At 39.0% G+C, this 26,031-nt stretch overlaps 1 protein-coding gene across 3 annotated transcripts; it reads left to right on the top strand.

Moving 5' to 3' along the window:
- Window positions 1-5,950: 5,950 nt before the first annotated feature.
- Naa30 (N-alpha-acetyltransferase 30, NatC catalytic subunit) lies at window positions 5,951-22,916 on the top strand. Of its 3 annotated transcripts, XM_052191640.1 has the most exons (6): window positions 5,951-6,142; window positions 6,389-7,199; window positions 12,055-12,178; window positions 14,746-14,801; window positions 17,952-18,004; window positions 21,094-21,184. In XM_052191640.1, the coding sequence occupies exons 2-5, from the start codon at window positions 6,390-6,392 to the stop codon at window positions 17,964-17,966; spliced, it is 1,005 nt and encodes a 334-aa protein (XP_052047600.1). In that variant the 5' UTR covers window positions 5,951-6,142; window position 6,389; the 3' UTR covers window positions 17,967-18,004; window positions 21,094-21,184. The 3 variants fall into 3 exon arrangements, with proteins under 3 accessions (XP_052047600.1, XP_052047599.1, XP_052047598.1); XM_052191639.1 differs by lacking the exon at window positions 17,952-18,004 and having other exon boundaries at window positions 5,953-6,130; window positions 21,094-22,916; XM_052191638.1 differs by lacking the exon at window positions 17,952-18,004 and having other exon boundaries at window positions 5,953-6,142; window positions 21,094-22,916.
- The last annotated feature ends 3,115 nt before the right edge of the window (window positions 22,917-26,031 follow it).

The raw sequence follows: 26,031 nt of genomic DNA, 5'->3' as shown, positions 1-26,031 counted from the left end.
ACAGAGGTAGCTTTCTTTTGAGAGTTTCCTAGCAGGCAGATATGCCTGCAGCATGGTAGTGAATTAGTTCTATTTCCATGCTCCAACAATGTTATCATCATGTCAAGTAAAAATTTTTAAAAAGGGAAACTTTTTCTTTTCCAAGTAGAAAAGAAAACTTCCCAGAGATGTCATCTGACCCAGAAGTACATGACTGAGATTTTAATAATGGATTACAAAGAGAACTCATTGGCTCTCAGATATCAGAGATATTTCTGCCTATTTATAAAGGAAGCCAGAATTTACTTTGTAAATTCTATAAGAATTCTAGAATTTCTAGTGTCAAAAAGGCCTAAGACCCCTCTATGTGTTAGCCAAGGGATACAAAGCGACAGTCCTTGACTTTAAGGAGGTCGTCACAGTTCTGAACAATAATAATAATAATATCAACGACAATAACAACATGTAAAAAAGCATTTTATTCAGTGTGTATGTATGTGTGTGTATGACAAAGCGGGGAGAGGCAGGAGGAGGGTATAACTGTTGCAGCTCATGTGCAGAGGTCAGAGGTCAGCTCATGAGAGGTGTTTCTCTTCTTCCACTGTGTGTGTCCCTGGAATCAGGCTCTTGTCATCAGGCTTGGTGGCAACCTCCTTTGTCCTATGAACCATCTCCCTGTTCCAAAATTCTAATTTATTTTTTTCGAAAATAGCTTTTGGAGAGACAATATCCAATCAGCCTTCCGGTGTGACTAAATTCATTGTCAAATAACAATACAGAAAATCCTTGAAGGCTAGCTGATCTTCTTTTTTATACTGGGGTCATTTTTTTTTTTTTTTGATACAGCTGTATTCCAAAGTGAATGGCTAATGTCTTAGTCAGGGTTTCTATGGTCGCATCAAAACATCATGACCAAAAAGCAAGTTGGGGAGGAAAGGGTTTATTCGGCTTACACTTATGTTGTTGTTCATCACCAAAGGAAGTCAAGACTGGAACTCAAGCAGGTCAGGAAGCAGGAGCTGATGCACAGGCCATGGAGGGATATTACTTACTGGCTTGCTTCCCCTGGCTTGCTCAGCCTGCTCTCTTATAGAACCCAGAACTACCAGCCCAGGGATGGCACTGCCCACAAGGGGCTCCCCCACCCTTGACCACTAATTGATAAAATGCCCCACAGCAGGATCTCATGGAGGCATTTCCTCAAGAGAGGCTCCTTTCTCTGTGATAACTCCAGTTTGTGTCAAGTTGACACACAAAACCAGCCAATACAACTGATCCCTTAACTTGACACACAAACACATCACTATTAAGCCTCAACCCTTACTTTCTTATTCATCCCCCAAGATATAAATAACTTTAAAAGTCCCACAGTCTTTACAAATTCTTACATATTAAAATTTTAGTCCCTTTAAAATATCCAATTTTCTTTGAATTTCAAAGATTTTTTTTTTTTTAACAATTCAAGAATCTCTTAATTGTAGGTTCCACTAAAACACTTTCTTCCTTCAAGAGGGAAAAATAATATCAGGGCACAGTCACAATCAAAAGCAAAAGCAAACTCTAACCATCCAATGTCTGGGATCCATTCACAATCTTCTAAGCTCCTCCAAGGGCTTGGGTCACTTGTCCAACTCTGCCCTTTGTAGCATATACCTTATCTACTAGGATCCAACTGCCTGTACTCCACTGCTGCTGCTGTTCTTGGTGGTCATCTCATGGCACTGGCATCTCCAAAACACTGCTGTTTTCTGCTGCAACTAGATGGCACTTTCACAAATAGCCTCTCATAGGCTCTTTTCATGGTGCAAAGCCTCAACTTCTCTGCATGACCCCTTCCCTCAACTTCTCTGCATGACCCCTTCAGTCCTGGGCCTTCAACTGCCACTGAGGCTGAACTTTCACCAATGGCCTCTCCTTGTCTTTCATAGTGCCAAACACCAGCTGCTACCCCTTCATGTTTCAAAAGCAGTACCACCTGGGTGACTCTTAAATATTACCAAATCTGGCTGCCAATACGATGTACAACTGTGGCTATCTTTAGAACACAGCTTCTCAGCTGGGAGTGGTAGCGCATGCCTGTAATCCCAGCACTCTAGGAGGCAGAGGCAGGCAAATTTCTGAGTTCGAGGCCAGCCTGGTCTACAGAGTGAGTTCCAGGACAGCCAGGGCTATACAGAGAAACTCTGTCTCAAAACAAACAAACAAACAAAAAAACAAATCCAAAAACAAAACAAAACAAAAAACCCCCCAAAACCCACAGCTTCTCTGTGCTCTAAGGAAACACTTCCCAGATGATTTCATCTCAGTGATGCTGGTCTCTTCTTACTGCTAATTTCTTAGCTCCAGTTAACCAGAATCAATTGACCCAGTAATGCAAATATTTTTGCTTTAATAATTCTGGTATCTTGTTAAGCATAGCTGATTCTTCAAAACCAAAACCACAGACTCTTGACAATCAAAATAGCAACGGCCCTGATAAGAGTCTTTAATCTTCCCTCTGAAACTTCCCAAGCCAGGTCTCTATCGTCTGCACTGTTCTCAACATTTTCTTCTAAGCTCCTACAGAACATCCCACAGAGCTCTTAACACCCAATGGCTCTTCTAGCCCAAAGTTCCAAAGTCCTCCTACTGTCCTCCCACAAACATGGTCAGGTTGTCACCAGAATACCCAACTATGCTGGTACCAATTTCTGTCTTAGTTAGGGTTACTGCTATGAACAGACACCATGACCAAGGTAACTCTTATAAAAACATTTAATTGGGGCTGGTTTACAGGTTCAGCGTCCTTATCACTAAGATGGAAACATGGCAGCATCCAGGCAGGCATGGTGCAGGAGCTGAGAGTTCTACATCTTCATCTGAAGGCTGCCAGCAGGATACTCCAGGCAGCTAGGCTGAGGGTCTTAAAGCCCACACTCACAGTGCCAAGCATACTCCAAAAAAAGGCCACACCTACTGGAACAGGGCCACACCTTCTAATAGTGTCACTTCCTGGGCCGAGCATGTATAAGCTGTCACAGCTAAGAAACATTATTCTAAATGGAAGTTTCCCATAAACTTCTTTGAGTATTGTATGAAGCCATTTGGGCATCCTTCCTTCATGATTTGAATAGATCAGGCTTCTTTGGCCAAACTTCCAGTAATTCTTAGTAAGTATGCATTTTGAAACACACGTGTGTGTGTGTGTGTGTGTGTGTGTGTGTGTGTTTGTGTGTGTGTATAATATCTACCTAACATCTTAAAAATGTATCTGTGTGGGTGTTTTGCTTGCATGTATGTACAATGTGCACTGTGTACAATCCTGGTACCTATGCAGGTGAGAAGAAAGCATCTGATTCCATGGAACGAGTCATAGATGGTTGGTGCTACCATATGGAACTAAAGTGGGTCCTCTGTAAAAGTGACAAGTGCTCTTAGCCACAGTGCCATCTTTATAGCCCCTACATATGTTCTTTGGTGTGGTGGACTCTCACTGTGTAGCCCAGGCTGGCCTCAAAGTCAGGGTTCTCTCCCCTTGGGCCTTTGGATGCTGGGATTACAGGTAGTTACCTGGCCTAAATGTCTATCTTTAAACAATGTATTCCTATGTTTGAAAATGATTGTATTTTCCCAGACAGGGTCTTACTTAGCATGTAGCCCATGCTTAATTTGATCTCACTGTGTAACAAAGGCTGGCTTCGAACTTGCAACCTTCCTGCCTCAGCATCCCAAAGGCTAAGATTACATGTATATGTGACCAGGCCTGAGTTTCCAAATTAATTTTGTTTTTTTGAAGAGGATGAAGAGGATTATCCTATTCTTATGCATAGCACATTTCCCTTCCCCATAAGGCACTGGGACAGTTATGCTTTTGTGTTTGAGACAGGGTCTCATTATGCAGTCCTGTCTAGTCTGGAACTCAATATATACACTCGGTTGGCCTGGAACTTGTGGCAGGTCTCCCGTTTCTGCTTTCCAAGTGCCGAGAATACAGCTTTAGGATGTGCTTCCTTGTAAATACCCATAGAAACTCAACTTTTCCAAAATGGTCTTAGACAGGATTTCTATTGCTGCAATGAGAGCCCGAGACAGAAAAGCAAGCTGGGGAGGACAGGGTTTGTCTGGCTCACGCTTCCATATCACTATTCATCACCAAAGGAAGTCAGGGCAGAACTCACACAGGGCAGGGACCTGGACACAGGAGCTGATGCAGAGGCCAGGGAGGGGAGCTGCCCACTGCCTTGCTCTCCATGGCTTGCTCAGCCTACTCTCTTTTAGATGCCAGGACCACCAGCCCAGGAATGGTAACACCCACAATGGGTTGGCCCTTCCCACATCAATCACTAAGAAAATACCTTACAGAGCCTGATTTTATGGAAAATGGCATTTTCTCAATGGAGGTTCTCTCTTTTCGCATAACTCTAGTTTATGTCAATGTATTGGCTATTCCTGGTTGTCAACTTGATTATATCTGGAATGAATTCCAATCCAGAATTGTCAGGGTCACCTGTGATCCTAATCTGGAGGTTGGGAGATATTGCTTTGGATCTTGCCTTGGAGATCTTGAGGCATAGTGGCTATGAATCCCAGAAGATTAAGACAGGGAGATCTCTGAGTTCAAGGTCATCTGGAATGAAGCAAGTCCCAGATCCAGGCGTGGTCTTGCTTGTGTTTAAAACCATGCCACAGTGTAGGTTAGTATCTTGAAAATTATTTTTATTTTTACTTAGTATTTATTTTTAGAAACGGTTTTGCTATGCAGCCCAGGCTTACTTTGAATTCCTGAGCCTTTCGCTTTTGCCTCCTGGGAACTTGGATTCCAGACACGTGGCGATTAGTGCAGCTCACTTTCTTTTTGTTGTTGTTTAAATTATGGCACAAAGGTGCAAACACCTTGTGTCACAGAAGCCTTTCTCTGAAAACATTAATATTGGACTTACCTGACATGCTCTATAAACCAGTTTAAATAAATAAGAGAGCTATTTAACACATTAAAAAAAAAGTGCTGTGGGTGTTTGGCTGTATGAAGGCATATCTGTGCACATTCCTGATGCCCTTGGAGGCCAGAAAAGGTTGTAGCATCCCTTTGACCTGGGATTACAGACAGCTGTGAACTGCCATCTGGGTGCTGGGAATCTAACCCTAGCAGCAAGTGTTCCTTACTGCTAACCCATCTCTTCAGCTCCTACAACTTAATAAGTAACTTGATTAGTATTCATGTGAATATTTACTTAAATTTCCGATCAGATATGCAGAAAGCTACTAGCTGTAATTTAGAGCAGAGATAAACCACAAGCTTAAATGCTTGCCGAGGTTTCTACACCTGCTTAGCACTTAGCACCTAAAGTTCACTCGGGAGAATCCTGTGAACTCTTTCCAGGTGCTTCCCAACCTAACACAATTACAACCACAAATCAGGAATATGGTTCTTAGAGGCCCCCATCTCTGTGCCTTTCCCCGGGTGATGCCTGTAGTTGTACAGCATGTTTGTCACATTTATGCCTTCAATTTTCGGGATGCAGGAATAAATGGGGCAAGAGGGACTCTGGAAGACCACTAGCCATTCTTTTGTCCCAACGGGGTAAAGGTTCTTTCCTGCTGCAAAAATGCTATCTTCACAGCTCAATGCTTTAAACTCCCTCTATTTCGCGGTCCAGTCCGGGATCTGCCGCCTTTGTAGCCGGTGCTCCCTGCCCCACGCGCCAGGTCAGAGCAAAAGTGACAGTGCAGCTGCATAAAGGGACTAGAGGCTGGACGTCAACAGCTAGCAGCTCGGACGGCACCTAGCCCTGCCCACCCCGGGAGGCTGCCCGGCAACTTCCGCTGGAAGCTCAGGAACCTCAGGCTAGAGCCCCACCCCCGGCACGCGGCCTCCCGGAAGCCCTCCGGAGACACCTCGGGCCCCGCCCCTGCACAGGTCACCTCTCTCCACGCCCCTTTTTCTGGCCCGGCAGCCGGCAGGCAGGGAAGTGTCGTAAAGCTTGGCCCAGGAAACTTTACCCGGGGTAACAGGCGAGGCGCTTTACGGCGGCGGCGGCCGGGTGAGAGGCTCGGCGGCGGCGGCGGCAGCGGAGCGGCGGCGGCGGCAGCGGCGGAAGCGGCGGAGTGGCCGCGGCGGGGAAGGCGGCTGCGGCGGTGGCTGAGGGAGAGGAGCGGCGGCAACGGCGGCGGGGTGCGGCGCGGGGTGAGCCGCGAGGAGGGGCGGGTGGGAGGCGGTGACACGGCCGGCGGCGGGGCTCGGGCGGCCAGGGACGGTGGCCGGCACGGCGGCGCGGCGGCGTGGGGGCGGCGCGGCGTTGGGGACACTCGGTGAGGGACGGTTTCTGCCTTTGTTCCCCCCGCCTCGGCCGCCCCCGGCCCGCCAGTCCGCGCTGCCTGGCACCGGTCGGCCGCCTCTCATGGCCTCCTCTTTCGGCTGTGTCGCTTCTAGGATGGCGGAGGTACCGCCTGGGCCTAGCAGCCTCCTCCCACCACCAGCGCCTGCGGCCCCAGCGGCGGCGGAGCTCCGGTGCCCGTTCCCGGCGGGGGCCGCACTCGCTTGCTGCAGCGAGGACGAGGAGGACGACGAGGAGCACGAAGGCGGCTGCGGGAGCCCTGCGGGCGGCGAGGCGGCGACCGCGGCCAAGGCGCGTTCTTGCCTTCGCTGCCCGCAGCTGCCTCAGGAGCAGCAGCAGCAGCAGCAGCAGCAGCAGCAGCAGCAGCAGCTCAACGGATTGATCGGCCCAGAACTGCGACACCTCCGGGCCGCGGCGACCCTCAAGAGTAAGGTTCTGAGTGCAGCGGAGGCGGCCGCCCCCGACGGGGCCCCCAAAGTGACTGCCACAAAAGGAGCCGAGGGACACCCGGAGGAGAGACCTCCTCACTCGGTCCCCAACAATGCAAGAACTGCACTCCCCGGCCGGCCCGAGGCCGCGGCGGCGGAGGCGGCGGCGGGGGCGGCGAGCGACCCCGCTGCGGCCCGAAATGGACTGGTGGAGGGCAACGAGCAGGAAGAGGAGGAGGAGGAGGAGGACGAGCAGGTGCGGCTGCTGTCTTCGTCTCTGACCACCGGCTGCAGTTTAAGGAGCTCCCCGGGCAGGGAGGCCGAGCCCGGGGAGGATCGGACGATACGATACGTCCGCTATGAATCTGAGCTCCAAATGCCTGATATCATGAGACTGATCACCAAAGATCTGTCTGAACCCTACTCCATTTATACGTATAGATATTTTATCCACAACTGGCCACAGCTGTGTTTCTTGGTAAGTGGATGGAATGAAAAGAGGGTGAGCCCAGCAGAGATCAAGGCCACTCGGGGCAGGGAGTGTGAGGGCCCGGTGTGTGGCCGTGGATGTAGTCTTCATTTTCCTAGTACCTTACAGATGTGAGGCGCGAAAAGTGCGCACTTTTCCCAGGTGTTCCGCGGAACTGTGGAAGGTAAGAGCTCGGGATCTGGGTTAACTTGTGGCTGTTGGAACAGCAGCAGTCCTGTGCAAGGCATGTTCCACACCGGGGCGGGGGGTGTCCTATATCCTGTTTACATTAGCTTCTAATCATGTCTAACCTTCCTCATCCTTACAGCACTTTGCTGTGACTGAATTGGAACATAGTTCTGTTCTGATACAGGCTTTAGTAATGAATAACTCAGTTACAGCCATAGTTGGGGAAGAATATATACAATAAATATGCTCTGGTGAACATGGCTGTCAGCAGACTTGCTGTGGCCACAATGAAGAATGGAATCGCAGGCCATGTTCAGTGATTATGGACCATTAACAGTTGTAGTCAGCCTGCTTTCAGGTGTGCTGTTGCAGAAGGTGTCACTAAGTCTTCCGGTGGCTGAGAGGCCCCTGAAACTTGAAACAGAAGGCCCTTTTGTGGGATGCAGGAAACTTACAGTGTGAAACTACTCAAAAACAGTCCAAAAACTGGTACCGTTGGCTTGTGTGGATATAGCTGACTGAAGGCTTTTTTTTTTTTTTTACCTATATGTAAGCTGAATAAATTTGTCTATCAGATAAAATGAATAATAAAGTTTACATTCCTAGCATCAGTAGTCTCCCAATAGTAATACAGAGTCACTTTCAGTCTTTAATTAGATAGACTTGTGGTGTAAGCTGTGTGTGGTGAGCACAGGACACGTTTTCACCACGTTTAGTAAAGGCACATACATAAGAGAGTAAAGCTCCCACTTGTTTTGATTGTGTTAACCCTGACAGAGTTGCACTCAGTATTACTGGTGGTTGCTTCCACAGCTTGGCAATCCAGAAATACTAATGGATATTGTAGATACTGATAATTTGCTAGCTTCCATGTAAATTATGCTTGACCTTTATTTTAGAACGTTTAAACTTTGGTACTATTTTGTATTTCAGTACCCTGCCCCGGATTCTTAACATTGTATTAAAGTAGTTCTGTTGGACATGGTGGTGCATGCCTTAAATCCTAGCACTTGGGAGGCAGAGGCAGGAGGAAGTCTGAGTTCAAGGGCAGCCTGGTCTACAGAGTGAGTTCTAGGACAGCTGGGCCTTGTAGAGAGAACCTGTTTAAAAAAAACAAAAAAACAAAACAAAAAAAAAAGACAAAAACAAAAAGACCGGGGTTGGGGATTTAGCTCAGTGGTAGAGCGCTTGCCTAGCAAGCGCAAGGCCCTGGGTTCGGTCCTCAGCTCTGTTAAAAAAACAAAAAGCAAACAAACAAAAAAAACCAAGTTCTAAGACATGTTAGTGTCAGTGAATATGGGGCAGTGTTTACAGCACTACTGCAAATGTCATCCAATGCTATCCCTCAAAACTGTGGATTGATTTAATGGTAAGGTAACCCACAAATGTGTGTAATGGAGTCACTTTTTAAACAGAAATGAAACTGGGGGTGTGGCTCATGGGAGTGGGCTTGAATTATATTTTATCTAGAACTCAGTTTCCTGGCCATCTACACTAAGGTAAAGTCAGTCTTTTATGTAGACCTGTCTTATTTGTCAGTTAATTTGTACTGCAAGCTTTATAAGCCAAAATTTAACATTAAGTAACACATATCTAAAAGTTGAAATATGTGCAAATAGTTTTTTCTAGGGTATTTCATCAGAGTATGGAATATGACTTTGGAGATAGCAAACAATAAAATGATACACAGCAGAGATGGTTTACAAATAGGCCTGTCATGTTGGTATGCTTTCAAATTGAATTTCCCATAAGAACTAATTTTTATAAATAAAACCTTTTTCCCCCCAAATTATATCTGAAAGGACGGCCCTAAAGATAATGTAGGTCCACCTTTTTTTTTTTTTTAATGGAAATAAAAACCATGGTGATTCATAATGCTTAAATTTCTAGCTATTTAGTAGCAGAGAGGTAAAGGTAGAATCCACGTCTCCTGGCCTCTTATGACAATAAGGTGAGGTACTCTGACAATGCCCTTCACCTAGTTTATGAAACTCATTGTAGCATGGAGTTGTCTTCACCGAGGGGCAGTTGTCCTTATATGCATCAGTCTTGGGATTAAAACTTGGATTGTGCCCCCAGGATTGTTCTGGGGATAACATGGTAGACCTAATGGAATATTTGAGGTTGAACTATAAAAATTGCCTATACTTGGTTGACTCATAAAAATACATTTCTTAAAATTCCCCCTAATATTTGTAACACTTCAGAAAATAGAAGCCAGTACAAATATGAGTCCCTATCAGTTACCACAAGCTTGTACCCCTTTATAAAGTATTTTCAGTGGCAGTGTTTTTAGAAGTTAAATAGACAACAAGCAAGATAATGCAGTATTTCCATTTATTCTAACTAACTTTCTGGCATCCTCCAGGGTTAGTGTTCTGGAGTTTGAGAAGCTGTATTTTGCACATATACATTTTTCATAGTTCTATAGACTTGACAGACTTAGCCTTGTGATGTTAAACCAGAGACTTGCCACTTCCCATACTTCAAAAAGCACATTTAATAATATGTTCAAAATGTGTGCAGCAGCTTTTCTTTGGGAAAAAAAAATCAACAAGTAATTTAGTAATTTTCTATAAATGTTGATATGCAATTTATTAGGAAGAAATTGCAATATTGATTTTCATAATGAGCAAGCTACATCAGGTTTTAATTTTTAGATAATATGTACAATTTGATTTATACTTATCTACATTTTTAAATTAGGGAAACAATGTAGACTCAAGAATAAACTAACAATGTTTTGTTTGGTTTTTACTTACATGATCAGAGGACAAATATTTGAAATTCTGGTGCAGTTTTAAGTATTGTCTAGCTGTATTTAGTGGTTTTAATTTTTCTTTTTGAATGGCTTTATTAACTGTAGGATATAGCTGTCTTATGGTCTCCTATAAAATTCACATGTATTTCCATTTCACATAAAACTAACTTACTAGGTCAGGGCAAATATTTTCTGGCTGTTACAAATATATGATTCAGTCTGTGATAATTTTATGTATATGTGTACACATGTCCATTTATATATATATGTAGACACACACACACACACACACATACATTTGACAATCCAAATCAGAAAATACTAGTGTAGGGCTGGAGAGTACATACATATTATGTTACTGGTTCTAGGTTCAGTCCTCAGCACTAAAAAGTATGTAAAAAGTTGTTTTTTAAGATAACTTTTGTCTCTTTTTCAGGTCTTAATATAAAACAAACCAAATTGATTGTTGTCAATTAAATTGATATGAATGAGAAAACGAAATGGAAGTAATTGTAAGGTTTTTTTTGACCTAGAATAATTATGGAATATGTGATACAATAGGATGAACTATTAATGGTTATTGAGTTTAATATTCCACCAAAAGGATTTTCTTTCAACCTAGTTCAGATTTATGTGAAATGGATTAAAGTTATCTTACCTACAATGATTTTCTCACAGTTTATTTAAAGAAGAATTTCTGGAAATTTATTGAGTAATAGACCACAAAATGTTACAGCAAATTCAAGTTAAATAGATATTAAGTGTATGTTAGACTTACTAAAAAATTAGTATGTTGCTTACTAAATTTTTTGACTAATTCCTAGTGGTGTTCAAATAGGTGTTTCTGGAAAGTTAATTTACAAATAAATAGTAAATATTAATAGTAAATAGTAATAGTTGCTGAGATAACATCCTATTTATATTTCTTAGGATACACTATTAGAACTTTTTAGCAGTTTTGAAATATTTGAAAATCATTTGCATTGACAGCACTGGAATATCAAAAGGAGTCATCAGTACTATTTGACATTTAACCTTTAATACTCTGATAACCTGAGTTTTATTAAAATATAAATAAGTCATTATTCTATTACACAAATGTAAAGATTGGAATTTGAGATAAATGTATTTGAGACAGGGCCTTGCTGTATAGCAGCAAGAGCAAGCTGCCTTGAACTTGGGATCCTCTGACTCAGATCCTTCCATCCTCCCCTTAGCTCCCGAGTACAACCTGTTGAGTTTCTGCAAGCTTTATGATAATGATTCATACTGTCGAATATCCTGAAAGTGAGATCGTCATGTATTTATAGTGCTAAAGTACTTTTTGAGTGTGATCTAAGTAATATCTTTTAAATAGTGCTTTTTCTGAAAAAAATCTTAGGTACTTTTTTCTTGATCAAAGTTAACTGCCAGGTGTAATTTTCAGCTATATTATGTTTTATATTTATCTTTCATTAAATCTTTATTATAAAAAATTGTAATACTCTGCTAATGGGTAACTTGTACAGTATTGTGTTCTAATGAGTAGACTTTTCTTTAAAATAATTTTTCACGTACTCCCTCTTCCCAAAATATAAACAGACCTTTATTGCAAATGATTTTAATTATAAGCACTTGACATGTAGTCAGTAAATGTACATGAGTATTTTACCTTGTAGAAAGCTTGTCTTCCCTGGCCTGAAGGTTTTAATAAGCATTACAAAAAAAGGTCATGTTTTGAAGAAAGTTTTGAGTTTTAGAAACAATATTTGAAAAGTTTTGAGATTGTTTCTGAAGCTTTGATATTGCTGTCTTGCTCTGAAGTTCTCCTGACCTCTCAGAAATGCTGATCCAGAGACTGTCGCTGTCTTCCCTTGGTGATTTTGCAGTATCTGATGGCAATGTGTTCTTCATAACTGTTTGTTTGTTTTCAAGGCCATGGTAGGGGAGGAGTGTGTGGGTGCCATCGTTTGCAAGTTGGATATGCACAAAAAGATGTTCCGCAGAGGTTATATAGCCATGCTAGCCGTGGATTCCAAGTACAGGAGAAATGGCATTGGTAAGGAAATGTTCCTTCACAAGGGTGATTAATATTTTCATTTTTGTGTTTTGAAACAAAAGATTTAAATGTGACTGGAGGAATAAACTTCAAGGTAAGGGAAGAAAAGTTTTATTTTTATAAATTTATTATTTATGTCTTTAACAAATACAGTTGCATAGGCGTCTGAGGACAGCTTTGGGGGCCCTCCTTTCTCATGGTTCTGGGCTTGCTCTCAGGTTAGCAGACCTAGAGGCACACGCTTGGACTACTTGGCCGGCTCACTGTCCTGAGGATTGTGTTTCTTTCAACATATTTTCTAAACATTTTTAAAATAGATTTTATAAATTAATGTTTTTGAGAGAGTATCTTTTAAAAAATAGCATGTGGTGAGTTTTTATCTTTAGGGTTTTTAAAAAAAATTGTGTTATACTTAGAACTAGAGGAAATATTCCTGTTTTTTTAATAGAGTCATGAATGTATTTTATACCAGTTACTAGTCTTGAGACTTTAACCAAGCTAAAATTAGGGAGTAATTATCATTACCTAATGCTAATTATTAGACTTGTAATTTGAGAGCCCAAAAGAAGGTAATTTTTTCTTACTATTTCGAGATTCATTTTCTTAGCCTTTTTTAAAAGTTGGAGTCTTCAGTTTTTTAAGTTAATATGTGTGTATGTGTGTGTGTGCCTGATAAAGTGCACGAGTGGAGGTCAGAGAACAACTTTTGGGAATTTCTTCTATCAAGTGGGTCCCAGGGAACTGGGTTTGATCCTCTGGTGAACCATCTGTGCATCAACATACAGATTTTGTTCTATCATTAGAATCATCTGGATGGTTTAAAAGCAGATGGTTAGACCCCTCCTTGGTAGGGCTGACGCTTTCTCTGTTGACTGTTTGGAAGCCTAGTTACAACGACTGTCCTGGTGTTGAGTACCTGCTGGCTCTTTTTTTCACAATGGAAGATAAGATAGAGAAGCGCTTGTTGGGATGTGTACATTCTGCGATGCATTTTAAGCTAAGTCGGTGTTGATGCTGTCACTAGTACTCTGAGCAGTTTTGCTGCATGTAGCTTTAAAAGAATATGTATGCTACTGTTAATACTCATTTAAGACTTTCAAAGTCAGGATCATGTTATGAGGAATCCCTATAAATAATATTAAGGTTTTATTTATTTATTTGATATTGGGTTATAGTGCCCCATCTTTTTCCTTCCAAGTGTCACTTGATGAGTTTAAGAGGTAATGGACTTTATTTTTGGACTGCTTTCTACTAAAATTTGTAATTTGGTTCGTTTTAGAGAAAAGTTTGAAACTTTGGTACTTTTGGAAAGAGTTAAGGACTCATGAGAAACAGTACTCTTGATTGGCAAATTCCAGTGAGAGAACCATTGTTTTAAGGTTACGTCCTTGTCTTGCCTTGTCTTGTTATGACATGTATACACTTTCACATGCCTGGTTTGAAAATGAAGAAATTTTAAGTGTCTCTCGCCCTTTTTTTTTTTTTTTTTTTTTTTAAATAGACAGGGTCTCAGTATGTAGCTTTGGCTGGCTAAGAACTCTGTGTACACTAAGTTGGCCTTGACTTCACAGAGGTCTGTTTACCTAGCTTCCCAATGCTGGGATTGAAGATGTGTTCCAGCACACATGGCACACTTGGTTTTTCAGAGTTGGCAGTTGTTATTTCTTTTAATGTATCAGATTATGTGATTGAATTATGACACACTTTTCTAGGTAGACGTTTACAGACATACCACTTGCATCAGTGAGAGTGCCTAGCTTTGTCTTGCCAGGATCACTAAATTTTACCACCACTGATTTTATCTTACCCACTGTGGGCTGAGCAGTTCTTGTTAGGTAGTCTTGTGCCTTATGTCCGGAGATTTGCACAACATTTGGCAAAGTCAGTTCAGATCATTCAGTAACTTCTTGCTAGCTCGTGAAATTCTGGGTTACTTTATGTAATTACACCCCTTTCGTTTTTCTTACCTTTTCTTTTTTTTAATTTCCATTCAGTGTTAAACAGATTTTTATTTCAGTCATTAAATATTGATAAAAATGTATATAGAAATGTGATAACTATCACAATATTTATTTGCCTCAATCTTATATTCTAAGTCCAACAATATGAATATATGGTTATAGATGAGATATATTTATATATTTATAATTTAATATAGAACATTAATGATAGTTTCTATAATTAGTCAATTAGTTTGCAGTTATTGTATTTAAAATCAGTTCACTTTTTCTTTTTTCTTTTTTCTTTCTCTCTCTTTTTTTTAACCTTTTTCTTACCTTTCCTAATATCTTGTAACAATAAGACAAAAAACTCTAGCTTAATTATACCTGAGAAAAAAGAATCTATCAGGAGCTAGGTCTTCTCAGGACAGCCTCATTGCTATGTGGTGTTTCCCTGGGCTTCTCCCAGCTGATATATGGTTAATTTTTCACTTAAAATGATCATTGCATGTATCTACAGTCAAGATAAAACCTAATATTTGACATTTTATGCAATTATGATAATCATAATTTAGATTCTTTAAAAAATATATTTTTCCTTTATTAATACTCAGATCTATATTCTAGGTACTAACTTGGTAAAGAAAGCTATATATGCCATGGTCGAAGGAGACTGTGATGAGGTGAGTCTTTAAACTATTTAATCCTGTTGTCCTGGGCAGGATTTTACTGGATAGATTTTACAGCATCCTACATTAATAAGTCTCATTGCAGATCTACTACATAGATGCAGGGGAAAGTGTTTTTTTGTTTAGAAACAATAATTGTGATCTAGAATAACTTTTAATGGTCTTGAATTTCTTCAGAATACAGAGGTGAAATCTAATTGCTTAATTTTTGTGTTTTAAAAAAACACGGGAAAACTCTCAACCTGTATAGAAGACATTTCACTTCACTCTAGGAAATGTCTCAAAGTATTGAATAATGAACAACTGATTTGCATATTAACATATGAGGCCTTTTGCCATCTATAATTTCTTTATTTCTGTAGTGCTATGCTTAGTTAAGTATTGGGGCTAACTGGGGATGTCAACATTGTACAGTGTAGGTGGGGACAGTTCTAAACGAGCCTTTTTTATGGCAGCTCAGGAAGTTACTAATTTATGAGCAGCAGGGATGGCAGTTATCTTTTGAAAAAAGTAACTTTTTTGATCTTTTGAGACAGAGTCTCACTATGTAGCCCTGGCTGGCCTGGAATGGAACAATGTTGACCAGGCTAGTCTTTGTTTCAACTTCCCAAATGTTGGGATTAGAGGCCATGCTCATGTCTTTACTAATGGAGGGCAGATGTACCTTAGGAAAGTTGTCAAATACATGAAAATAGAAATATTTTCGTTGACCTTAATAAGTGTTTTAATAACTTTAAATAAGTGTTTTGTTGTATGAGACTGTTTCAGGCTAGCCTAGAGTTTACTAGGTAGTCCAGGTAGGCCTTACACTTGCTATTTTCCTGCTTTACTCTCCAGAGAATCAGGATTATAGAATTGTGCCCTACTAAGTGGATTTTTTGGTATAAAATTTATAGTAATTTAAAATAAGAACACTTCTAACCCCCACCCTGTGTGTGTGTGTGTGTGTGTGTGTGTGTGTGTGTTTGCAAAATTCTTGCTACCATCTTGTTCCTTAACTGTGTCCTTTCTACTAAAAGCTGGTTATCTGTCTTCACATTTTTTTATCATATTTTCATATATGCATTTAGGCTTCATAAAAGTTGCTTAGCAGTTTAGAGAAATCTGAGTTTTATAGACTATATTTTGATCTTCTGCTCCTGAGAATTTCTTCTTGTGAGCAGAGATGCTTAGGGTCAGGACCTGCTGGGTTCCTGTGGTTCAGCTTTTCATGAATTATATTAGTCATTGCCTATGAAGCAATATCTGTACTTACTAAGTATTGAAATAATACTAGCTTTTCTTCAAAGCTTCTAAGATAGGATATGGAGATTTTGGAAATGTTGTGTTAACGTATAGTTAAATCTTAATTTTATGATGTATTTTAGGATTGAATGCTGTTATTTAATCTACTTGTGTGTGTGTATGTGTGGTGAGTATGTGTGAAAGAAAGGGGGAGGGAAGAGGTGGGGAGAAGGAGTCAGTGTGTGTATATGTTTGCCAGTATGGTAATGTGTACATGAAGAGGCTGGAGGCTGGAGGTTTGTTTTCCTTAATCATTTTGTACCTTAAATTTTGAGATAAAGTTTCACGTAATGTAGATCCCATCAGTTCAGCTGGCCCTGGTAGCAAGCACCTTCACTCACTAAGCCATCTCACTGGGGGCATATGGGAAGTATCTTAAGTATTTAAATAACTCAGCATGACTTCTTACCTTCTTATGCATCTTTTATGACTTAGTAGTTGTAAATGATTGTAGTCAAATCATTTAACTTTTCCTGCCCTGTCACTTTGTCTGAAGTTATGTTAATTCTACTTTGAAGTGTTGTCAAGAACTAACTATAGTTACTTGTTCATTAATTAGCTACCTAGTCAAGGTCTGCAGGCAGTCAGATAACAGTGGGCGCAGCCTACTCTCCATGAGCTTCCTACATAACGATTTACTCCTATTGTAGTAATTGTTTTATATTTAGTATATATAGAATTGGAAGATCATCATTCTAACTGCATTTCTCTGTCAAAGAGAATCAAACTCATTTAGCTTTTTTTTTTCTTTAAATTATTTGTGTGTATGTCTGCCATCTGTCTGTCTACCTGCCAGCCAACTATATTCAGGTGCTCAAGAAGACCAGAAGAGCTTGCCCCTAGAACTGGAGTTACAGATAGTTATGAACTGTCTGATATAGGTGCTGTTGTTAACTGATTTGGGATCCTCTGTGAGAGCAATTCATGCTCTTAACCACTGAGTCATCTCTAGCCTCTCATTGAAAATTTTTACATTTTAATTAGAGTAGCCATTTGTGTAATTTTTCTTTATAATTGGGCCCAATTAATCTATTAAGCCAGAATTCAAATATTTTTTTTGAAGATTTTATTTTATGTGCATGTATATAGGTATGCCATGAATGTCTGAGAAAGCCAAAAGAGTGACTTGGGTCCTTTAGAGGGCAGAAAAGGCTCTTAGCTGCTGAGGCAGCTCCAGTCATTTACCACTTAGCCACATTTAACTTGTATCTGTATAGCTGTAGTTACCCTTCTGTACCTTTAGAGCAGCAGTTCTCAACCTATGGGTCACAACCCTTTTACAGGGATTACATATCAGATATTTATATAATAGTTTGTAGCAGCAAACATATAGTTATGATGTAGCAATGAAAATAATTTTATGGTTGGGGGTCTCCACAACATGAGAAACTGTATTTAAGGGTCATAGCATTAGGAAGGGTGAGAATCCCTGGTTTACAATATTTTAGATTCCTAATTATTAGTGAAAGTGGACTTAGATCCCCTTGTCCAAGTTGATTCGAATTTCATTGCACTGGTTTATCTTCCCTGGAAAATAGTGGAGAGGACTGAAGCTTGGTTACTGTGAAGTTCTAGCTTATACTTGGATTCCAATTTGTCCTTGTTTACTTGGTTTCTCTTTTAAAGATTATATATATAAATACACACACACACATGTATGAGTATAAACATATACTATATATATGTGTATGGATGTGTGTATATGTATGTATATATATATATATATATATATATATATATATATATATACATACATATACACACACATACACTGTTTATTGGTTTTCTTGAGTTTTATTCATCTGTAAAATATAAACCAGTGGTTCTCAACCTTCCTAATGCTGCAACTCTTTAATACAGTTCTTCACCATGTGATGATCCCCAATCATAAAATTCATTGCTACTTCATAACTGTAAGTTTGCTACTATTATGAATCATTATTAAATACTTTTGGAGATAGAAGTTTGTCAAAGGGGTTGTGACCCACAGGTTATAGATAACCATGTCTTTTCTTGAGGTTGCTGTCTAAATGAGTATAGCTATCCTTTTAAATTTTTTCACTTATTACTGTGAACGTAGTAATTTTACATTGTGACAAAAGTTTTTCTCAAATCAAATTGCCTTTATTTAAGTTTAGTTGTAATTAGATGTTTACCTAACAAGAATCCCAAGAATTTCCCAAGAGAATTATTCAGATGTAAAAACTTGTCCTAGTATGTCATTCATTATTAAAACTTGAATTTTAATTTGTTCATGGCAGGTTTCCACTATGTAATTTTGGCTACTTCAGTGGTCATAGAGATCTCTTGTCTCTGCTAGGATGAAAAGTGTGCAACCATACTTAGCCTTTAGGTTGATTATTTGTTTTAAAAACAGAAACTGACTTAATTTTTAAATAAATCAATTAGTTTTTGCTACAACTTGTATTTAAGTCTTCTTAAAGACATGCACTTGATACTGAAATAAGTACTTGATTTTGGAATTTTAAAGGTTTGGGTTTAGCATGTGATTTACTTTTATTATTTAATTGCATAGGTTATTGTCTTTGGATGATGATTTCTCTTCAAATATTTTGATCATCTAAAAAGCATGTTAATACTTTCAGTACATATGCAATATAAGTTATAAGGACTCATTTAACAAATAAGAGAGCTTTCTGTTTATTAGGTAGGCATTGTGTTAGGTGCAGAGGAAGCAGCTGGAAGGTGTATAACAATCCCTAGCTTCCTTCAGCTCACTGGCCGGAAGTGACTTAGGTAACAAGCCTAGCACAGCACCACAGGAGCCCTGCACAGCGTTGTGGGGCAGTGTAAAAGGGAGCAACATCCCATTGGCTCTATTCACAACCAGGCCAGAATCCAGGAGCAAAGAAATACAGTTTGTTCTTGAAGACAGAAAACAGCTTATAGGAAAAGCCTAATCCAGAAGACGTATCCAGAACTTGTGTATGGGCCATGTGTTGCTATGAATTTGGCTCAACATGTTTGTGGATGATGTCATTTTGTATTGTTTAAAGCTTGGGTACCTAAGGTGAAATAGATCATGGTTGGTTCCAGAGACTGACAGTTTAATGCTGAACATGAAGAGGAGGAAGAGGGAAAATGGTGATGTACCAAGATGGAAGCCATATCTTGATAGACATCTTAAATCTCTTCAGATATGTTTTAGTTTATTAAGCATATTTTAAGGCTAGAGTCAGTAAGTTATTTTAGTTAGGGAATTAATGAGAGGATACTTTGTAGAAAATGGGAGACTTCTTGAGCTGGTGGCAGTTTAGGGCCTGTCGGTGTGGAATAAAAATAAGAGAAAATTTAGGAGGGAGAATTGATAGTACTCAATGCTTGGATACGTATAGGAGAGTGGACAGAAAAGAGTTCAAGACTCTGGGGTTCAGGTTGAGGAACTGGGTAGTAGGATGGAGAGCCTCTTCACTGAGATGCAGAATTGTGCAGGTCCTGAGTGATTCTGGATATAGCAAATTGAGGTATCTTTTCTCTCTGTCACTTGAATTCTTACTAAAAATAGAACAGGAAGACCTTCATGTGCTTTATGGGTGCTTTGCTGTGTCATTGTTTAGTTGTACTTTGCTACCCCCCACCCCCATTCTAAATGCCCAAAGGTTATGCCACCTGACAGGAACTATGGTGCAATGTGTTGATATGTCTCAGTGACACAGGTGGGAATCAATAGAAAAGGCAAATAGAGCAGCATATATAAAAGGAAGGAAGAGAGTGTTTAGGCAGAGGGAAGTAGAAATAAGAAGGGCACATGGTTTTCAGAACTATGAGCTCTATGTTGTCAGGGCCACAAGTTCAGTGTACTCCAAAACACTCAAATAGAACTTCATATTCTGTTATCCTCTGTTAAGTTTTGATTTGAGTAAAATCTAGACTACAGGTTCTCGGTGAAATCAGTCTCACCTGGTAATTTGTTTAAAATGCAAATTGTTGGGTATTAAGCCTCTGTGTGTGAGCATATTTGTGTGTGTGTGGCATATCTATGTGCATGTGGTATGCATGCAAATTGGAAGTCTGAGATGAACAGAGCATATCTTCTTCATTGATTTCCTGCCTTAATTTTCCTCAATTCCTTATTTTTCTTAATTATTATTGTATGTGTATATATTTACACTGTATGATTGTATATGCCACGCACATGTGGAGATTAGATGGCCTTCTAGAGTCAGTCAGTTCTATTCTTACACCATGGTGGTAAGGTGGGCTCCCGAACACTTTGGCCTGCTTATCCATCACCAGCCCTTACGTTTTTGACACAGGATCGGTCTCCTTATCTAACCTGTAGCTTGCTGATTTGGCTAGACTGGCCAGTGTGACGTTTGTGAATCTGCTTGCCTCCTTTCAACCTGACACCTGACTTTAACTTGGGATATAGAGATCTGAATTTAGGTTCTCAAGTTTGTGCAGCAAGTAGTTTATCCTTCCTAGCCCTCTGCAATCTTATTCAAACCATCCTCCAGGAGACTGTGTACTTTAATATTTAAATTCCCTTAGTCTAGGTTCGGTAAACTTTGTCTGCATAGGGGTCCCAGCATTTAGGAAGGTTGAGAACCACTGCTGCAGACTGATATGGTAGCTGTTACCAGAATAAGCAGTGGCAGGTTAATAGTAATAGGAGTTAGAGGGCAGTCTAAAGGATTTCAAATATTGACTGCCTTTTGAAAATTTTGATGTTGATTTTTCTTCTCTCTTTATATGACACCTTGGTTTTCTCCAAAAAAAAAAAAAAAAGTTCATCTTTGCTTTATTATAAACATGTAGTTCAATTCCTAAAAATTGAAGTATCACAAAAACCAGGATAAAAGTTCTCAATGATTCCACTCATCTTGACTCAAAAATAATTACTTTTATCATTTTGATGACTTTCTGTATACTAGTATTGTTTTAATTCTTAAACTTTTAAAATGTTTGATCTGATTATATACTTTCTCAGCTTTTAAGTGTGAAATTATAATAACTTAAGTTTTTTTTTTCTTTTTTGAAGGTTGTTTTGGAAACAGAAATTACAAATAAGTCTGCTTTGAAACTTTATGAAAATCTTGGTTTTGTTCGAGATAAGAGGCTGTTCAGATACTATTTAAATGGAGTTGACGCACTGCGACTTAAACTGTGGCTGCGCTGAGGGACTGACAGCAAGGAACGGCTCCACCCACATGGAAGCGACTTTTGCATGCAATGCAATTTGTGCAGAATTGCTTTGCAGGTGGATTTAGTAATTCCCATGCAGCTGTTATCTGTCAGTGTCCATTGAGTGTCGCACAATATTTGTTGCACTTTGGCATGGCGCATTTGTTCTGAATTAAATGAGATTGTTTTAAACTTCAAGAGTTCTGTTGGTACCAGCAGGATGTGCCAGTTAATAGCCAAGACTTGTTCATTTGCAAAGTCTGCTGACAGTGCTATTTACATAGTGATCATTTTATCACAGAACCAGTAAGTGGGACATGATTTTTGTTCCTTCAAGAAGCCAATGTAGATTGTAAAAGTCTCTTAAGTATACTAACATTTCACACAAAACCTGCCATAGTTTTCTGAAGGGGGTGAGGGAAGAGCTTCAATTTAGGTTTTATTTTTTCAATATTAAATTTTCCATTCTTGAATATTGGTACCTCAGTGATTAGTGGATGAAAAGTGTAGGGTGGAATTTGTCTTATGATGAGTAAAGATGACAATTAAACTGCGTCTGCCAGTGCCTGTGTAGATACGTATTCTTGTCTTCATCTCTAGTTTTTGAATGCATGCTCTTTTTCTTTTTCTTTAATACCTTTGCAAGCAAATTTGTTTTTATTTAAAATCTAAATTTGATAATAAATTATTTCAGATTTTTATAATTTGGACAGTTTTTCCAGGTGAGTGGCAGTGGTTTGCTTTAGAAGTCCCTTCTTTCCTTACAGTAAGAAGCTGACTCTACTTGGGAAACTGAGAACCGGCTTAAAGGGATGGAGCTGGGAATTGTGGGCTTTGGATGCACTTTTTTGTTTTTGTTTTTTGAGAATGGGGGAATTTTTGCAAAGAATAGAAAATTAATGTAAATTGGTATGATCTTATTTAATCAAAATGATTGATAAGCTGTGAAGAACAGCTTCTATAAAGTAGCTGGCTTTTGTTTTGTTTCTTTTTTTTAACTTTATTTGAATTCACATTGCTTCCATTTCTGAAAACACTTCACTTTTGGTTTAGTCTTAGAAATGAATTTCAAGGAGCATTGTATCCATTGCATTTTTTTTTTTTTTTTTTTTTTTTAACTCATGAGCAGATTCTTGGGGGACCTTTGCTTTGTTCCTCTGGAAAAAGAGGGATGAAAATTTTTTTTAGTGAGTTCTTTGGGTTTTCTGAGCAGCCAAGGTGTTTATTAGTTACAATGAATTTTGGCTAATCAGTGTAATGTTAACAAATTTTAGCTCATTGCTTTGAGTTGAGTTAGTAAAGCTGTGATGAATAATTTATTTAACTAGAATACCTAAGCACTCATAAAGAAAAAGATTCATTTTCTGAAAAATGTTTTATAGGAATCTGGCATTCATGTTGTTATTTTCATTTGAATATACTTTTCTTCTACTCTAATACTTCGTTTGAATTTTATTTTATGGCTGTAATTACTGTATTTTTAAAAACCCTACCTCCATTAACAGTTGGTAAAGGCCCCTTTTCAGGAAAGTTTGTTGCGCTTTTTTGTTTGTTTGTTTGTTTTCAAGGAAAGCTGCTCTTTGCTCAGTATAGTATTTTGGAAGTGAACATGGTAACAAGTACTTTTAAAATAAAGATGCACAGTTTATATTTGAAAATAAAAACTTCCTGCTGGTGGGATCATTTATAGTTCCTTATTTTTAAGAAAATGTGTCTTTCCATTTTATATTGCTCTTTAAAGTTTAATATTAAAAATGTGATGACCACATAGTACTCAGCTTTTCTGCTGACCATTTTGAATCTGTTTTGGTCAAACTTCATTTGGTTCCCAGCATTTAGAAGGATGCCAGTCATCATAATGCCTCTGTTTTCATTTTCAGTATGAAGGAAAGTAGCTAAACAGTATACTTGACATCACCAAAAATGGTTTTGATTTGCTGGTACATAGGTATGAATTGTTGATGAACATACATTTTCTTGAGTCACTCTAATGGATATAGTTGTAAAGTAGATATGTGCTAGACTTACCAACTCAAAAGTTTTATTCTTGATAGGTTGTCGTTGAAAATATCGCTACTACCCTTCAGTTCAGAATTGCTGAATTAACTGATTGTCTGATGATTTGTAAACATGTGACTAAAATATCAGATCATTACAGTACTGCTCAATGGATGGATACATGTCGATATCAGTGTATACTTTGATGTTTCTAATTACTTGACCCTTTTTTTAACCTAAAATTTTAACCTCTAGCTTGATAACCTAGTAACAAAATTAAACTTTGCAAGTTGAATAACTTCAACTTTAATTTGACATTAGGCTTTCCTTTTTCTTTTATCAGCTTAAAGTGGTTCCATTTATAATTGACAGTGGGTTCACTTGGCTAAAACTGAGCGAAATTGGTGCAACTTTCTTTTAGTGGGGTGCTGCCTCTTTAAGACTGACTATACTATCGTCCACTGACAATGGTTTGGCAGTTGATACTGCTGAACATTTAATACATGCTACCATGAAGCTGTATATGTTAGTATTGAAGACGGCTAATGTGTATGCTACCTACCAGTCTTGATGATAATTTCCCTTACATTGGGAAGAAACTACTTAACTCGGGAATAATCCAAGTCTACAGATCATAAAACACATTACTGCTTGATGTTGAAGCCAGCAAAATAAATTTATATTGAAAATTGATTTTAACATTTTCTGCCTCTTCTCCAAATTATCTAATATACACATAAGACAAATCTATGTAAAGGAGTTTGTCATGTTTTAACTCTTACCATGCTCTATGTTAAGGACTTGGCTGGTATATATGACTAGATGTGTATGTTTATTATGGTGTCTAAAATTATGAGGTTCATTACTTTCTAGGAGCATACAGGAAATCAGGTTGGCAGTACACCAGTTACTTTTCAGTACACGTCTACTTTACTAGGATGAGTGCTATAATGTCCGAGGGCTTTCAGGTTTGTAAAAACATAACCATTAAGTTATATTGTCATCACATGTGAGTTGAGTATGTATCTCAAAAATATTGGACTGCTGTTTAATGACTGGGGATATTGCTGCATAATTTTCTCCTTTTGACCCCCTATCCTTTCGGAGAGAGAGATTTGATGGGATTTGAAATGTGCAAGCTGTCTGAATAAGATACAGTCAAATAAAGTATGGTTAAGTTGTGTTTGCATTTTTCTTTCAGATACAGCTGTGTGCATTCTATAATTTGGTTTCAGATAATCAAAAAGCAACCTGTTCTATTTCTCACTGCCTTCTATTGAGTTATTTGGAAGGAATGAAATAGTTGCTATTTCTCTACTTCGTATTCTGACAAAGTAAATTTGAAAATAAAATTAAAAACTTGATTGCTAAGTGTACTTGTTAGTCGACTGAGCTAGCAGTACCAGGGCGAACATTTTTAAGCATTCATCAACTGAAAATAGTTTACTTTTTGTCCTTGCTCCTAGCAACTTATTTCTAGGTCAATTTTTATTTTTAATATTTGTACAGACCTCCTTGTATAAGTTGTATTTTTCCCCTTTTGCTAAACACTAAAGTGGAGCAGGATCTAATGGGCTTTTTGACCTATTCTTGGGAGAAATTTAAATTGGTAGTTATGTATGCTTTTATATTCGAAGTACTGCATATCAGTGGGAGGATGAGAGTATTTAACCGTGACTGCTAAAGTTTATCACCCTTCCTGAATATTTTGTTCTTTATAGTAGTGTGAAACATCTGATCAAGCTTATGTTGTACTTGGATATGAGTGCTTCATAAACTTAGTGTAATGAGGATCAGAAGTGTGAGACCATTGGTGTCCAGACCTTGATTTATTAACAACTTTAACGCCCCCCACCCCCCGAAAAAATCTAAGCATATAGCACAGTTGTCCTCTTTTTCAGACGAGCTACCCACGTGCAGTGCACTCTTTACAGTGGCAGAAATGCTCTTTGCACTCCTCAGGATGGGAACTACTAGTCACTCTTCACTACTGAGCTCCTGAAGTATCACAAGGACAGAGAACTTCATTCTACTTATTTGAAATGAGTTATATGTGGCTGTTGGCTCATGTGTGGATAGTAGAGCTTTAGATAATCGACATCTGAGGAAAGCTTATTGAAATGTGAATAATTTAAAATTGCCTCTGAGCAAAAGCTCTAAGTGAACTGTTTGCATGCTAACACTTTCCTTAGTAGTTCCTGCCTCACGCCCCTCATGTGAATGACCCTTTGAGAAAAGCAGTTCTTGCATCATACTGTTGCAAGTGCTTAAAATTGCAGAGACTACAGACTCAAATGCCAGAGACTGTTCTGAGATGGTTGGTTTATTTTAGATTAAATTGAAATAAAATCCCTTCTAAGTAAAATAGTTATCATTTTATCAGTGGTCAACCAGGAATATGGCAGTATATCATACTTAGACATTTTTAAAAGTAGATGAGGCTGAAGGCAGATGTTCTTAATTCCATCAGGTTAATTTTGTCTGTTTTCATGGAATATCACTTTATTGTCACTGATCATTTGGTTAGCTGTCGTTCAGTAGAAGGCAGCAGTGAAGATGGCACCTCTCAGAACAGTAATGGCTTGGTATAATCAGTGGTGAGCTCTCAGCCTATTCTGTTGGCAGCAACTTGGTATTTAATTTTCATGTGAGAAAAGTAGAAGCACCAAGATCTATTTTCTAGTACCTTAAAAATCTATGTTGGATGGTGGTGATGCACGCTTTTAATTTAAGCCTTTGGAAGGCAGAGGCAGGCAGATCTTTGTGAGTTAGAGGCCAGCCTGGTCTACAGAGGGAG

This window comes from Apodemus sylvaticus, chromosome 8, assembly GCF_947179515.1.
Source record: "Apodemus sylvaticus chromosome 8, mApoSyl1.1, whole genome shotgun sequence".
NCBI lineage: Eukaryota > Metazoa > Chordata > Mammalia > Rodentia > Muridae > Apodemus > Apodemus sylvaticus.
Note: the sequence above shows the minus strand (reverse complement) of the source record. Positions and strands in the feature narration are given on the sequence as shown.

Excerpts from the sequence above, each read along its gene's own strand:
- Naa30 (XM_052191639.1), top strand. The coding sequence starts at position 6,390 with ATGGCGGAGGTACCGCCTGGGCCTAGCAGCCTCCTCCCACCACCAGCG. Across the intron at positions 12,179-14,745 it reads GTACAGGAGAAATGGCATTG|GTACTAACTTGGTAAAGAAA; the intron begins GTAAGGAAATGT and ends TCTATATTCTAG. Across the intron at positions 14,802-21,093 it reads TCGAAGGAGACTGTGATGAG|GTTGTTTTGGAAACAGAAAT; the intron begins GTGAGTCTTTAA and ends TCTTTTTTGAAG.